This window comes from Pinus tabuliformis, chromosome 4_2 (genome assembly GCF_031772625.1).
Source record: "Pinus tabuliformis cultivar Carrire ecotype Pingquan chromosome 4_2, CPIR1, whole genome shotgun sequence".
NCBI lineage: Eukaryota > Viridiplantae > Streptophyta > Pinopsida > Pinales > Pinaceae > Pinus > Pinus tabuliformis.
In genome coordinates, this window is record NC_142304.1 from 1,177,060,293 (window position 1) to 1,177,078,030 (window position 17,738).

The 17,738-nt window shown below is 39.4% G+C and overlaps 1 protein-coding gene across 1 annotated transcript; it reads right to left on the reverse strand.

Moving 5' to 3' along the window:
- Positions 1 to 397: 397 nt before the first annotated feature.
- Positions 398 to 967, reverse strand: LOC149173863 (uncharacterized). The gene has a single exon (XM_089426853.1). It carries the CDS (start codon positions 965 to 967, stop codon positions 398 to 400), a length of 570 nt encoding a protein of 189 aa, XP_089282979.1.
- Positions 968 to 17,738: the final 16,771 nt, after the last annotated feature.

Genomic DNA, 17,738 nt, shown 5'->3' on the forward strand with positions numbered 1-17,738 from the left:
TTCCTAGTAGTATATGACATACGTCCATAGGCATAATATCACAAATAACCTTGTCCTTATACCTGCCAATATGGAACTCAACTTCACACTGTTCGTCAACCAACAGTTGATGGCCTTTCTGCAACCACGACACCTTATAGGGAGTGGGGTGCTTCAGCCACTTCAAACCCAACTTCTCCACCATCTCTGTGGCAACCAGATTATCCATACTCCCACTGTCGATAATCAACTTGCAGCATTTTCCGTGTGACTTACAAACTGTCCAGAATAATGCCTTCCTTTGAGTTTGTTCAGCTGTCTCCTTTGCTGGCTTCAGTAGTACTTTATTCAAAATTAAGGCTTCCCCTATTTCCGACACATTCTCTACTTCTTGGGGTGGTGCCTCTGCCTCACCAGGCTATGCAACATACGCTCCTTTGGGACCAGCTTGTTCTCCTTTAGGACACTCAAAAGACCTGTTCCCCCACTTGTGACACTTGTAGCATTGGTAAGCAGCTTCTCTGCCTCTTCCATTTCCCCTTCCTCTCTGATATGGCCTTCCTCCTCTAGTGTTGTCTCCTTTTTCTACTGTCCCTGAAGTCTTGGAACTGTTGCCCTCTTCATTATTGTTGGCAATTTGTCCTCTGCTATAGGATTGTCCTTTTCCCCTACCAGTTCCTCGTCCTCTCATAGCATTTTGTTTTCTTGTGATCTTCTCTTGTGCCTTTATGGCACTCTGGTATGCTTCTTCAATGTTCCTTGGGGAGAGAATGCTTATCTCATCCAATATTTCTAGCCTTAAGCCATTCACATACCTTGCTATCTTTTTTGGGGTGTCTTCCATGTACCCAACTCTCAAATTCACCCAGTAGAATTCTTCAGTATATTCTTTCACTGTCATTCCTCTTTGCTTCAAATTCTGCACTTGTCGATGTAGGGCAATCTGGTAATCTTCGGGAAAAAATCTGCCCTTCATCTTGGCCACCATTCTCGGCCATTCCTTAATTGGCAACTTATTGATCCTCTTTCTTTCTGCTTGGATACTGTCCCGTCACAAGGCTGCGTGTCCTTTCAGCTTGGTTGCAACAAATTTAACTCTTCAATCTTCGCTGACCTCTTCACATTCGAAATATTTGTCCAACTCACTGATCCAGTCCAACAGAACTTTTGTGGACAAGCTGCCATCGTAATTTGGAATCTCTGGCTTTGGATTACTGCTAGCCAACAAGACTAACCTCAACAACCTGATTTCAGGTCCTTCCTCATCTGATCCATCTATCACCACTATAGCTTCCTCTTCACTGTCATCTCCTACCTCTGGATCCCTTCTCCTTCCTACATCTACTGCCGCCAAACATGCATTAAGGGTCCTGATCTCTTCCCGTAATCCTTCCTTTGCTACTCTCTGACATCTCTCCCATGACCTCGTCTTCCAACCTCCATTTCTTAGGAAAACTCAAAACCTAGCTCTGATACCACAATATGATGGGACCAACCCCTTTAGCTTGCGGATTAACAAAAATTTAAAACTGTGATTAGCACTAAGACAAGGTCAGCGCAAACATGATTAACATTATAACAATAATCAATACAAATATTTTTGTTTTTTTGGTTTGATGGCACAGTTAATTGGTGAGTACGGAGTAGGTGTGAGGGGAAACCTATCCCTGCCTCGGACTTCACCCTCCCACTCTTCGACTATGCTCTAACCCTCGTCACTTTTCACTTTGGTACTTTGGCTCTTCTTTGCTTGCAGTGAGGGTTTATTGTTACTATGTTTGTGACTGTGTCAAGTATTGCAATGGTGCTCTGTCCGCACCTGGTTATGGACTCCTCCGCCTGGTGGCTTGGTAACTCTGCCCGCACTTCCTCTTTTTCTACCCGGTGGGTCTCACCTGGGCACTGTATTGATGGCTTCGTCGGTTTGTGAGAGAGTTTTCTTCATTCCTCTGTTGGCTTATTATTCTTCTTCGTGGACGCTGCTATTTCTATTGTTATCTTAACTCTCTCTGTATATATTCTCTGGTTGAGTTTCTGGTTACCCGCTTGATTATTTCTCCAGTTGATCTGTTGGTAATTCTCTATGGCTTGTAGGTTGCGGTCACAATGGACCCTGTCCTTGGCTTCACTCAGCTTTGGCAAGGTAAGTACTTCTCTCCATGCTATAGTTCATTTACACAGTTTTTCTTCGGTGCTAAGGGTAGCCGCTCCTTGTGAGCAGGGCTCCCTCTTGTGGTTTCGACCTGGTTATGGACTCGTTCCTCTAGCGCTGTTTGCTCCTTTTGTAAGTCAAGCTACGAAACCTTACGTTCACTGCCCATTACTTTTCCTTCTGGGTCTTGGAAAGCAAACAACTGACACACCCCTGGTTTTTTCCTATTGCAAGTTGGGGTTGGCTCTAGATTCGGTTGTTGAGCTGGTTGCTACTTAATGGTTCTGGTAGGGTCGCTCCTTACTATGGTTTCTTTTTTTGTAGTCTTCTTTTCTCGGTTCCTACACTGGCGTGGTCCATTATTAGGCTAGGGCTCAAGAGCTTCGGCTCCTCTATCTCTTATCGGGTGTCGAGTGACCTTCGGGCTTTGGCTGTATGTAACTTTTTCTTTTCAACAGTTTTGTAGCCAACTGGGTTTTCAAACCCTGGCCTCACAGTTTGTTTTTCCTGCAGGTGTAGTCGTCCTGCCTTGTTGTGGTTGTCTAAGCACTTTATGATTATTTTTTTGTAAACCAGTATTACATTGTTTATAAAGAGAAAGAGAATTTATATGTGCATGGATTACCACTGTTGTGAATGTATCTCACAGTAACTAGGACTATTGGTCTGTTGAGAATTCTTCCACGACTGTTGTTTGCGCCCGTCTGTCTTGAATTTGTGCCGCTACTGGAACTATGTAATTGGGCCTTCAGTTAATACAATACTTCTTGTTTCGTCCTTCGAATTTAGGAACTGTGTCTCTGTCTGTTAGGAAAGATTGTTGGGAATAGAGAAACGCATTGTTTTGACTAGTTATTACATTCAGTAATTAAGGGGGAAAAGAAAATAAATCATAAAATCATTTGTTACAGATGGATTCAGATGCTCAGGTTTTTTAAAATGATTTTCTTTTGTATGCTATTACTGTTTTGGTGTATCGAACCTCTACAAAATATGATATGCCTTCTTTTGTGCTATTTTGAGACAGTTTCTCACAACTGCTTGCAGTTACATCGGTAGTTACATAGTTGATAACTTTTTTTGGGTTTTCTTGCTCTTTGGAATATATTATATTTTTTTATATGAAAGACAGTTGTTAAATAAAAATAGAACAAAGAATTGTGGTTGTAACAACCTTCATCTAACCGTCATGTTCCTAAATGCCACTTAACTAATAACTCTTAAAAAAAATGCAAACTCCTAAATACTGTTCTAATCAACAAATGTAAAGGAAACCAAACGATAAATGTTAACTTGTTCTCCTTAGCTGAGACCAAACACCCAAGCCATGATACCCTTAGCTGGATGCTCCTACATCATGTTTTCATCTTCGATGTTCATATTCTCATAGAGATGGTAGATCCTTTCCATTCATGGTGTTTTAGGAACTGCCCCATGACCCGTTTCACTTTGGAGGTCATGAGAGTTCGTTCTAATATCGAGTATATTAATTTTCTTCTTTGAGCTAGTTAAAACATAGAGATACTTTTGATCTTCCAGGGTGGGGTTGATGACCTCATAATATCTTAATTTTATTTTAGTTGCTAAATCTTAGAGAAGCCTAGTCATAGCTAGGCTCTTGATAGGGGAAATACCCATTTCTATAAAGAGAATAAGATAGGGTGTATTGCTTTTATATATATATATATATATATATATATATATATATATATATATATATAATAATGTTAGAAGATGCTGAGATTTTTAATACTTGCATTTTTTTTAGTAAACCAAAGGTTTAAAAAATAAATGGAGGAAAAAATATGATGGCAAATTGAGTATAAATAGCGAGATTAAACACACACACACACACACATATATTAAAAATGTACTAAAGGAAAAATATAAAAATGTTATTATAAAAAAGATATTGAATAGTGAAAGTATTTGATATCATTTTTTGGGATTCAACTGCGTTAAGTAAGTCATTCATCCATGACCATTTCCATGAGAGGTAGTCGTAACTGACTAATATCTTATGATTTTTTAATAGTCCACTTAGCACTCATGGCATCAGGTGATACTCACAAGGGTGAAGAAGTGGGATTGAAACTAGTGAAATAATCACATAGTGTCAATCATCACTTCTGGGGCTTGCACTCAGTAACCAGGACTTCCCAAGAGGTCACCCATCCCAGATTGCCTCTGGCTCTAGCGCGCTTAACTGTGGAGTTTTCCCCACAACCAAGCCCACTTAGCTTGCCCTCCTGGGAAGTCCTGGTTATCGGCTGCAAGCCCCAGAAGTGATGATTGATGCTACGTGATTTATTTCACTAGTTTCAATCCCACTTCTTCACCCCTGTGAGCATCACCTGATGCAATGAGTGCTAAGTGGATTATTTAAAAATCATGAGATATTAGTCAATTATGACTACCTCTCATGGAAATTGTCATAGATGAATGACTTACTTAACGCAGTTGAATCCCAAAAAATGATATCTAATATAATGCACTGCGAAAAGCCCCAGTACTTAAGTGAAAATATTTATTTATTTATTTTTAAATTTGAAATATGTATAAAGAATTTAATAAATATATATTAGGAAATTAAAAATGAATTAATATATTCTAATAGCAATTTTATTAGTCTTATGACCTCAAGGTTTGTTAGGTTTCAAAGTGAATTTAATAAAATCTTAATTAATATTAAATTTCAAAATAAACTTAATAAAATCTTGATTAATATTAGGTTTCAAAATAAACTCAATAAAATGTTGATTAATATTATTCCTGAATGTTGCTTCTTTTAAACGATACAACCCAAACTAACAAAGTCATACATAATTGCTTTGATAGAACTAAAATGAAACCCCATCTAATTTAGATGGCTTTTAGTTAACTATCTTCATTAATATTATTGTTAACTCATTCAAATTCTAGATGGCTTTTGGTTGACCATCTTCATCAATATTGTTATTAACTCAAAAATATTCAAGGCAAGTTCACATGTTCTCATGTATTCATCCCAGAGATATCATCAATTAGATATGCTCCACCTTGATCTTTTTATATATTGATTAGTGACAAATTAACTAAAAATTTATTTAATTTAAAGAATAACATATATATATATATATATATAATAATTTTAAAATCACAAAACCAATTTGTAATAGTTAGCAAACTTTTCTTTGACAATGTCTTAACAAACCATTATTTTAAATTAAAACATTTTTTCTTAACATTTAAAAAAATCTTAATAATTTAAAAACAAATATTTAAATTATTTTTTAAATCATATTCAAATTTTATAATAATAATCTATTTAATTCTACACAACTTTCTAAGTTTGATTTCTTTTTAACATTAAATTAAACGCATTTTCACCCAACTAAGATATCAAAATAATATATTAACTTAATTCAAAACATAAATATAAAAATTAATTTTAAATAAATATTAACATAATATTTTATATTTTTAAATTAAAAAAATTAATTTAAATAAACATTAATACAATATTTTATACCTGAAAATAATTAAAAAGAAAATTTTCGTTAGTAGATCTCATATTATTCTGATAAAAAAAATAGTGACCAATATTGAAAGTGATTGGCAAAGACTATTCTATAAGATGGTTTCTGACCATATATTGCATTTGTACAAGGAAATAAAAACATCCCCAGTTTCTCACACAAAAAAAATATTATGATAATAATAATATAAACTCTAATTTAATAAAGTCACCGCTGACCACCCGAACTTCGGTTTAGAAGCAAATTTTAATGCAACGTTTTATTAATGTTTATTATGACCGTCTCGCTGGATATGGATGTCAGTCGCTTGGAAGTATTTCGAAATCCGCTTTCACTGGATTTCCAATGGATTTGATTCTTTTTCGCCTTTGATTTCATTGTTTTTCTTTGGTTTATTATTCATTATTTCCTGTGAAGTTGATAGTATTTGAAATTTTTTAAAGTTAGGATAAGTTATCGTCAAAGATTTTAGTTTATTGGTTTTACGAATAATTTGTATCTTAGTGATGCAGGATTAGTGTTTAGAGATATGTTAAGAAAATGATTGAATTGTAAAAATTGAAAAATATGGAACCATTGGTTTTATAGACTATTTTTAGTCCAATGGACCTTAAAATATCATTTCATTTATTGTAACTTATATATTAGTATACAAGCAATAAGAATGCAAGTCTCACCACCAACTCTGGCTTCTAGAATTTTGGTGTTTGGAATCGATTTGCAAGTAATTCTACCTGTATTCAAATCCCCTTAGCTGAGACCAAACACCCCAGCCATGATACCCTTAGTTGGATGCTCCTGCATCAAGCTCCCGGGGTAAGAAAAATTCATGGCTCCGGTCCATGAGGTCCTCGACTGAATAGCCTGCCCGTTGTATTTGTCTCGCGTCAAGCCAGGAACTGTCCTCAATGGGACGGTTCTTGCATTTGACAAGATACTGTAGGTACTCCTTCCGTCGAGTTCGCCTGGTCACCTGAGTGTCGAGGATCCTCTTGATCTCAAGGGGTTGAGCTGAAGGCATTTGCCTCATCCAAGTGTCTCTTCCTTCCTGTGTGTCCCGTGTAGGCCGTGCTGTATTGTCGTCTTCAGGACTGGCAGTATATGGAAACAAGTCTGCCACGTTGAAGATGGGCGATATGCCTATCCTTGGAGGCAGCTGTAATTCATAAGCATTGGCTAAAAAATTATGCAGAATTTTGCATGGGCCAATCTTTTTGTATTTCAGTTTGTTGTATTCTCCCCTAGGAAACCGTTCTCTATGTAAATGTGTGAGGACTTCATCCCCCACATTAAATTGTACCTCTCACCATTTCAGATCTGCCCACTGCTTATACTTTTAACTGTTGTCCTGCAACTTCATCTTTACCTGCTCGTGTAGATCATTCATTGCTTTGGTGAAATCCTCCCCATCCACACTCTATCTTTCCCGCTATCCTAGATCTCGTAATTCATGCACTCCGTGGGGATGCATGCCATATAAGATTTGAAAAGGACTATATCTCGTGCTGCGATTTGGGGAGTCGTTGTAAGAGAACTCCGCCTGGGCAAGTACACGATCCCATATCCGTGAATTTTGTTGGCATTATGTTTTCTGGTATGACTGTATGTTACAGATGTTGTACTTGATGGCAACTCCAGTGGTAAAGCTCTCAGTTTGATGAAAATTAAGAAGGACGCAGGCAATCGGTTCAGAAAGTGCGTCCCCGCAGGTATACCATGCAGAACCCGCGTCCAAGGACGCAGGCCAACCGTTCAGGGGGTGCGTCCACCTAGTGCACACATTTCAAGGCAGAGAAAAAGCACGTGGGGGCTTCTTGTGTGGTATCTAGCCGACGGTTTTGTGTTTCTATGGTGTCGGCTCGTGGTATTGTTCCATGTTTTGAGGAGAAGCTTGCCTATATAAAGCAAAGGAATTCATTTGGATGATTCATTGTCTTTGGTTGAATATCTTATTTGGTGAGATCTAGTCCAGATCTAAGAGGGCGAATCTTCTAATGGACTGTGATCTCTATGGCGCATGATCAGATCTGTAGATCTGACTGTTTGGGTTAGTCCTGAAGTCTTCATATCATTTATATCTGAAAGGACGCAGGTTCAGTGAAGGGCAAGTGCGCCGGGACGCAGCGCAGCAGAGAGAGACCTGCGTGGGGACGCAGGGCAGACGTGGCTCAGGTGCGTCTGGGACGCAGCTCAGTAACGGGAGATCTGCGTGGGGACGCAGGAAAGACGAGGTTCAGGTGCGTCCCTGAGGTAAAAGGCGCGGCGCGATAGTATCTCTGGGTGCGTCTTTGGGTTAACAGGACGCGGCGCGATAGTATTTTTGGGTGCGTCCCTGCAGAAAAAGACGCAGTACAGTTGAAGGAACAGTGCGTGGGCACGCAGGGCAGCGGAAGGTTAACTGCGTCTGGTCGCAGACCACAGAAGGGAAAACTGCGTCTCTGTTCTGTTGATTATATTTCTCTGTTGATAAGGTGTTCTGGGTTAATTCTGTTATTGCTGATCTGATATCTGTAGTAATTTGTAACTATTATGTACTTGTTGATCATCTGATGCTTTATGAAAAGAAGTAGGGGGTTGTAGCTCCCTTCCAGGAGTAGACTGGAAAACGAGAGAGAGTTGTAGCTCTCTGCAGGTTGCAGCCTGCGTACTGGTAAAGGACTGCACCAGTACAAAATCATTGTAAAAGAAGTTTCTAAATTGAAAGAAGATAGAGACATATTGCAGCAGGTGGTTTTCACCCACATTGGGTTTCCACCTTACATCTTGTGTTCTTTGGTGTGACTATCTGTTTTTCATGCTCATTATTTTATGGTACTAACATGCAAACATAATTCAAAGATCAAATAAGGAAGATTTATTAATTTGCTAGATAATACTGATTCACCCCCCCTCTCAGTATTATTTCCAACAATTGGTATCAGAGCAGGTCCTTCAGAGAAGCTTGATCGCTTGAAGGTAGATCGTTCATCATGAGCAACTACGAGAGAGAAGCATCAATCAGGCCACCGATTTTTGATGGGACAAACTTCAATTATTGGAAGGTAAGAGTTACTGCATATCTTCAATCCCTTGGTACAGAAGTTTGGGACATTGTAGAAACAGGCTATGCTTTTCCTTCAGCTACTCCTACAGATCCTGCTGAGAAAAAGAAGTATGAAACAAATGCAAAAGCAGTCAGTACTCTATTAGGAAGTATATCCCAAACAGAATTCATGAAGGTAATGCACTTCAAATCAGCAAAAGAGATATGGGACAAAATGGTCACGAGCTATGAAGGAGATGAACAGGTAAAACAAGCTAAACTTCAAACTCTCAGGATTCAATATGAGACTCTCAAGATGTATAATGATGAAAGTGTGGCTAATTATTTTCTTCGGGTAGATGAGATTGTTAATTGTATGAAAAATTTGGGTGAAGAAATAAAAGAGACTATAGTAGTTCAAAAGATTCTAAGATCATTATCCCCCAAGTTTGAATCTAAAGTATCTGCAATAGAAGAAAAGGAAAATCTCCGTGTTCTCACTATGTCTCAGCTACATGGAATTCTAACTGCTTATGAAATGAGAAAGGGAGGTCCATCAGACAGAAGGGAAGCTGCTTTTAAGGCATCAGGCAAAGAAGATTACTATGAAGCAAGACATGTTCCAGAAGAAGAGGAAGAAGAATCAAATTTTGTTAGAAATCTTCAAAGGGGTTCTGGAAGGTTCAGAGGTAAGCTACCTTTCAAATGCTTTGCTTGTGGAAGAGTAGGTCATTATGCTGCAAAATGTCCTTATAAGGATAAAGGAAAGGAACCTGCTAGATGGAACAAGAAACAAAGTGCAAATAAGAAAAGCTACTACACCCATGAAGATAGTGATGGCTTATCAAACAGTGATGAAGATGAACAAGGTAATAAATATACGCTGTTAATGGCATTTGAAGATGATGATTATGAGGATGTTGTAGATGTGGATAATCTCTATGATGAAATTACTAGACTCAAGAGATGTATAGAAGAAAAGAATGTGATCATTGATACTCTACAATTTCAAATTGATGAAAAGGAAAAACATCTTGAAAAACTAGAAGGTGAAATTGTTGGTCTCAGAAAAGAAATTGAGAAAACAAAAGCTATTAATCTTAAGTTTGTCAAAGGATCTGAAACTTTGGATGAGATTATCAATGTGCAGCGGTCTCCTCTAAACAAGACAGGTTTGGGCTATAATGGAGAAACCTCTCAAGCATCCACCTCAAAAAGTTATCTTGATGCAGCAAGAAGAAATGAGCAAAAGAACAATGAAGATAATCAGGTAAAGCAGGGACGAATTACAAACAGAAACTATCAAGGGCAATCCATCTTAAGGGTGAACAAAAGCTACAACCAGCCACAGGTAAAATCTTCTCAGTTTGGTTCAAGAATAGATGAAAATAGAAATTACAATCAGTTGGCTGGTAGATTCAATAACCGCAGAAGCTTCTTCAATGGACAATGCTTTTCTTGCCATAACTTTGGTCACAAAGCAGCTCAATGTGTTGCATATAAAACAATCATGACTAGGGAAGCTCAAAAACAAAGAAGTATGATTACAAAAAGGACCTATAACAACTTTTCGGCCCTTGAAAATGAAGTTGAATGTGTTATTTGCAGTAATTTTGGTCATGAAGACTCTGAATGCAGGAGCAGGTTTCAGGAGAAAAAGGAACAAGAAGGGAAAAAGGAACAAGCCACAAGCACCAAAACATGGAGAATAAAGGAACCTCAAACAGAAAGATGTGGGATAGCATTTTATGCAGAAGGACAGGAAAATCTATGGTACATTGACAGTGGATGTTCGAAACATATGACAGGTGATAAAGAAAAACTTGAATCTTATTCTACTTTAGGAAAAGGAAAGAAAGTTTCTTTTGGAAATGATACTCCTGCAACTATAAAAGGAAAAGGTATTGCTCCTTTAAAAGAAAAGGTCAAGGCTGGAAATGTTTTGTATGTTGATGGATTGAAGCATAATCTACTAAGTGTCAGCCAGATGTGTGATCAAAGAACCGAGGTTATTTTCAGATCAGATGGATGTCTCGTTCGTAATCTTGATACAGGTAAAATAGTACTCAAAGGCAAAAGAACTCCAAATAATCTGTACATATTTGAAGAAGGACAACAACAATGCTATCTAAGCAAGGATGAAGAGCACTGGTTATGGCATCGAAGGTTGGGACATCTAAGCTTCTCACAAATAAGGAAAGCATGCAAATATCAGGCAGTTCGCGATCTTCCAGATATCAAAATTCCTGACAACACCATATGCAGATCATGTCAGTTTGGAAAACAAACCAGGACTAACTTTCCAGAGAAAGAAGGATCAGCTAGCATGCCTCTTGAGCTAGTACATACAGATACATGTGGTCCATTCAGGAAAAGAACACCTAGAGGAGAGGAATACTTGATATTATTTATTGACGATTTCTCCAGGTTTGTCTGGTTAGGACTTATGAAGCACAAAGATGAAGCATTCGAAAAATTCAAGTCCTTCAAAGCCTTGGTTGAAAATGAATCAGGTCACAAAATTAAGTGCCTCAGATCCGACAGAGGTGGGGAATTTACTTCAAATGAATTTTTCGATTTCTGTGATGAACATGGGATAAGGAGAGAATTCTCTACAGCTAGAACTCCTCAGCAAAATGGAGTTGTTGAAAGAATGAACAGAACAATCCAACAAATGGCTCGTGCTATGCTTGATGAATCAAGAACTCCCGCAACTTTCTGGGGTGAAGCTGCACATGCTGCGGTTATTATTCTCAACAAGACAAATGTCCGCGTGAACAGCACTCAAACTCCTCATGAGCTCTGGAGTGGTAAAACTCCTTCGGTAAAGCACTTCAAAATCTTTGGGAGAAAATGCTATATCAAGAATACTGATGAGCAGCTTGGCAAACTTGAACCTAGAGTAGATGAAGGCATTCTTCTTGGCTATTCTCCACATAGCAAAGCATACAAATGCTACAATAAAAGACTTGGCAGAATTGTTGACAGCATTGATGTAGTGGTTGATGAGAAGGGATATATTCCTAGACAAGTACATCATGAAGATATAGAAGAAGATGAAGGCTACCCTCAAAGACAGAATGATGAAGAAGAAGAACCTCAAGAAGAACCAGAGGAGCAGACAAGAATAGAAGAAAAAACTCCATCCAGATATGTTCAGAAGAATCATCCAGAATCTCAGATTGTGGGGCAGAAAGAAGCAGGTGTACAAACAAGAAGAACAGTTGCAGAAGCCTCAAGCTATTTGGCATTACTCTCCTCTACTGAACCACAAAATGTGAAAGAAGCATGCAAAGATGAATGTTGGGTGAAAGCAATGAATGAAGAACTTGAGCAAATCGAAAAGAACAACACTTGGGAGCTGGTTCCTAGACCAAAGGATAAAAATGTTATCGGAACAAAATGGGTCTTCAAAAATAAATTGAATGAAAATGGAGAAGTAATTAGAAACAAAGCCAGACTTGTTTGTAAAGGGTATGCGCAGCAAGAAGGAATAGACTTTGAAGAAACTTTTGCTCCTGTTCCAAGACTTGAGGCCATTCAAATGTTCCTTGCTCTCTCAAGTTTTCAAAACTTCAAAGTATTTCAAATGGACGTGAAATCAGCCTTTCTGAATGGAGACTTGGAAGAAGAAGTGTACATTGAACAGCCAGATGGGTTCATTCTTGGAAATGATCCAAATCTTGTATGCCGATTGAAAAAGGCTCTCTATGGTCTCAAACAAGCTCCAAGGGCTTGGTACTACCGGTTGGACAAATATCTTCATCAACAAGGTTTCTCAAAAGGTTCAGCAGATAGCAATCTGTATATAAAAGTTGAAAATGACAAATTGCTAATACTTGTTGTGTATGTAGATGACATTATTTTTGGCAGCAATGAAGAAGCTATGAGTCAAAGCTTTGCCTCGATCATGCAGAAAGAATTTGAAATGTCCTTGCTAGGAGAACTGACATATTTCCTTGGTTTACAAATCCAACAAAAGGAAGGAGGAATCTTTTTATCTCAAACCAAGTATCTCAAGCAGATTTTGAAGAAATATGGCATGGAAGATGCAAAACCAGTATGTACACCCATGGTCACAGGATGTAGTCTCAGTGCAAATGATGAATCTACAGCAGTACATCAACCAACCTACAGATCTATGATTGGAAGTTTACTATATTTGACAGGTACCCGACCGGACATCATGCATGCAGTTGGAATAGTTGGAAGATTTCAGGCAAATCCGAAGGAGACTCATCTTCAGGCAGTAAAGAGAATTTTCAAATATCTTCAAGGGACTCAAAATTATGGCTTATGGTATCCTAGAGATACAGATCTTACTCTTCATGCTTATACAGATGCAGATTGGGCCGGAAGCGTGGATGACAGGAAAAGCACAAGTGGTGGTGCATTCTTTATGGGTTCCAGACTGGTATCTTGGTTCAGCAAGAAACAGAGTTCGATTGCCTTGTCTACAGCTGAAGCGGAATATGTTGCTGCTGCATCTTGTTGCACTCAACTCCTTTGGATGATGCAGACTTTGCAGGATTTTCAAATCACTTGTACACCACCTATTCCCATCTTATGTGATAACACAAGTGCAATCAGCATATCAAAGAATCCGGTTATGCATTCAAAAACCAAGCACATACCAATCAAGTACCATTTTCTCCGGGAACAAGTGCTTGAACAAAAAGTCAAGTTGGAGTATGTTCCTTCCAAGGAACAAGTTGCTGATATTCTTACCAAACCATTGCCCAGGGACACGTTTGAATACCTCAGGCAAAAGTTGGGGGTTGTTGATGCATCATCTTGTTGAACCTCTTCTTATTGGTGGTACAGGCTCAGGGGGAGCACATAATGCATTGTTGGCATTATGAGAAGGAGATCTTGGAAATAGCTGCAATATGTCTCTATCTCTTTCATGGTGGTGCGTTGCTGCAGATCTGGTTCATATTCAGGGGGAGCATGAGCTTAGGGGGAGCATACCCTTTGCCCTTGATGTCAAAGGGGGAGAATGAAGCTGACGTTTGTGAGGTTGCCATCAAGTCCAAAGGGGGAGATTGTTGGCATTATGTTTTCTGGTATGACTGTATGTTACAGATGTTGTACTTGATGGAAACTCCAGTGGTAAAGCTCTCAGTTTGATGAAAATTAAGAAGGACGCAGGCAATCGGTTCAGAAAGTGCGTCCCTGCAGGTATACCATGCAGAACCCGCGTCCAAGGACGCAGGCCAACCGTTCAGGGGGTGCGTCCACCCAGTGCACACATTTCAAGGCAGAGAAAAAGCACGTGGGGGCTTCTTGTGTGGTATCTAGCCGACGGTTTTGTGTTTCTATGGTGTCGGCTCGTGGTATTGTTCCATGTTTTGAGGAGGAGCTTGCCTATATAAAGCAAAGGAATTCATTTGGATGATTCATTGTCTTTGGTTGAATATCTTATTTGGTGAGATCTAGTCCAGATCTAAGAGGGCGAATCTTCTAATGGACTGTGATCTCTATGGCGCATGATCAGATCTGTAGATCTGACTGTTTGGGTTAGTCCTGAAGTCTTCATATCATTTATATCTGAAAGGACGCAGGTTCAGTGAAGGGCAAGTGCGCCGGGACGCAGCGCAGCAGAGAGAGACCTGCGTGGGGACGCAGGGCAGACGTGGCTTAGGTGCGTCTGGGACGCAGCTCAGTAACGGGAGATCTGCGTGGGGATGCAGGAAAGACGAGGTTCAGGTGCGTCCCTGAGGTAAAAGGCGCGGCGCGATAGTATCTCTGGGTGCGTCTTTGGGTTAACAGGACGCGGCGCGATAGTATTTTTGGGTGCGTCCCTGCAGAAAAAGACGCAGTACAGTTGAAGGAACAGTGCGTGGGCACGCAGGGCAGCGGAAGGTTAACTGCGTCTAGTCGTAGACCACAGAAGGGAAAACTGCGTCTCTGTTCTGTTGATTATATTTCTCTGTTGATAAGGTGTTCTGGGTTAATTCTGTTATTGCTGATCTGATATCTGTAGTAATCTGTAACTGTTATGTACTTGTTGATCATCTGATGCTTTATGAAAAGAAGTAGGGGGTTGTAGCTCCCTTCCAGGAGTAGACTGGAAAACGAGAGAGAGTTGTAGCTCTCTGCAGGTTGCAGCCTGCGTACTGGTAAAGGACTGCACCAGTACAAAATCATTGTAAAAGAAGTTTCTAAATTGAAAGAAGATAGAGACATATTGCAGCAGGTGGTTTTCACCCACATTGGGTTTCCACCTTACATCTTGTGTTCTTTGGTGTGACTATCTGTTTTTCATGCTCATTATTTTATGGTACTAACATGCAAAAATAATTCAAAGATCAAATAAGGAAGATTTATTAATTTGCTAGATAATACTGATTCACCCCCCCTCTCAGTATTATTTCCAACAAATTTTCCCTGATCAAGCTTCATAGTAGGTCTCCCAATCTCCTGTTTACCACCTATGTTTGTCCGTCGGTCTGTGGGTGATGAGCAGAGCTATAACTTAACTGTGTTTCCATCTTCTTCCACAAGGTGTGCCAGAAGTGTCCTATAAATTTCATGTCCCTGTTGGAAACAATGGACTTAGGAAAGCCATGTAGCCTGACTATCTCTCTGAAAAACAAGTGGGTCACGTGAGTTGCATCGCTTGTTTTTTTGCAAGGGATAAAATGTGCCATTTTTTATAACCGGTCTACTACCAACATCACAAAATCGTAACCCCACTGCATTCTGGGTAGACCCAAGACAAAGTCCAAGCTAACTGAGTCCCACAATCTACTCGGGATAGGTGGTGGTGAGTAGAGTCTTGTATTTTGATTGTGTCCTTTCGCCCACTGACACACTTTACATCTGGTTACAAATCGCTACACATCCCTCCGCATCTCTGGCTAGTAATAAAAATGGTTGAGCTGGTCTAAGGTCTTATCAATGCTGAAATGTCTAGCTAGACCTCCGTTGTGCTTCTCCCTGATGATGTTCTCCCTCATCAAACAGTTAGGAATGCATAGCTGTCCCCCTTTAAACAAAAACTTCTCCAGTAAATTATAATCTAGCCACAGACTATTATTCCTCAACAAAGGATTTTGGCAGGCTTCATAAGCCTCCTTGAAATCTGCATTTGTTTGATATAAGTCTATCAGGTACTCGAAACCCAACACTTGTATCATGCTCTCTTGTAAGAGAAAATCTCTTTTGCTCAATGCATTTGCTACCTTGTTGGCCTGTCCACTGATATGTTTCAAGACAAACGTGAAACTCTGTAAGTACTCAAACCATTTTGCATGCTTTTGGTTCAGCTTATGCTGCTGCATAACGTACTGTAATGCAGAATTATCAGAAAACAAAACAAATTCGTTCCCCAGCAAATAGTGTCTCCAAAACTTCAATGCTTAGACAATAGCATAGAACTCCTTGTCGTAAGATGAGTAATTCTACCTGCTTTCGTTCAGTTTTTCACTAAAATAAGCAACAGGTTTATCTTCTTGGCTGAGTACAACCCTAATGCCTGTACCACTAGCATCACAACGAACCTGGAAAAGCTTGTTAAAATCTGGCAATCTCAGGATTGGTCTTTCGGTGATCTTCTTCTTCAGCATTTGAAATCTTTTCTCTGCTGCCTCAGTCCAATGGAAAGGCCGACTTGTCTTTTTTATGGTATCCAACATAGGTGCACAAATCTCACTAAAATTTCTTATAAACTTACGATAAAAACTTGCCAACCCATGAAAAATACGTACCTCAAACAGACTTTTTGGGGATGGCCAACTAATGATTGCTGCAATTTTCTCTAGGTCCATCTTCAGCTCATTTTCTGCAATCACAAAACCCAAATAGACTAATTCCCTTTGAAAAAAAGAACATTTTTCCAAATTTATCAACAACTTGTTTTGTTGTCACTTCTCCATCACACTTCGAATGTGTCAAAAATGTTCTCCTCTAGTCTTACTAAAAGTCAGTATATCATCAAGATATACAATCACGAACTTTCGAATGAATTCTTTTAACATCTCATTCATTAAGCGCATAAAGCTACTAGGGGAATTTCTTAACCCAAATGGCATCATATAAACCTTCATTGGTCTTAAAGGTTGTCTTCCATTCGTCCCCTTCCCTGATTCGAATCTGGTGGTATCCACTCTTTAGATCGATTTTCGAGAGATATGCTGCCCCGCTCAAGCAGTCCATCATGTCATCTATCTGCGGTAGTGGGAACTTGTACCTAATGGTAATCTTATTGATGGCTCTCGAACCAGTGTACATTCTCCACTCTCCTCCTTTTTTTGGAGCTAAAACTGTTGGAATTACACAGGGACTTAAACTCTTCCTTATCAACCCTTTATCCAACAATTCCTGTACTTGTTTCCTAATCTCCTCATTGTCCTTAGAACTCATTCGGTACGCTGCCTTGTTTGGTAGACTAGCTCTGTCTATAAAGTCTATGTAATGACTGATGCTTCTCTTAGGAGGCAGTTTATCCAGCAAATCATCCACTACAATGTCACTGAACTCCTGCAACATGTTCTGAATTTCTTCAGGCAAATCTGCAATTTCGGTGTGCAATAGCACAGTTTTTGGCCTCCTCACAACAACATATTTTATCTCACTGTCTTCAATCTATTTCAAAAATTCCTTTCCTCCCACCAGCAACACTTTGGTTCCACTAGTTTTTGTTGCTTCCTCCTCCTTGATGGGTACAAGCATGTGCTTAATCCCATCCTTGACAAACTTGTAACAGTTTGTCTTTCCATCATGAACTACCTTCCTGTCATACTGCCATGGCCTTCCTAGCAGTATATGACATACGTCCATAGGCATAATATCGCAAATAACCTTGTCCTTATACCTACCAATATGGAACTCAACTTCACACTGTTCGTCAACCAATAGCTGATGGCCTTTCTGCAACCATGACACCTTATAGGGAGTGGGGTGCTTCAGCCACTTCAAACCCAACTTCTCCACCATCTCTGTGGCAACCAGATTATCCGTACTCCCACTGTTGATAATCAACTTGCAGCATTTTCTGTGTGACTTACAAACTGTCCTAAATAATGCCTTCCTTTGAGTTTGTTTAGTTGTCTCCTTTGTTGGC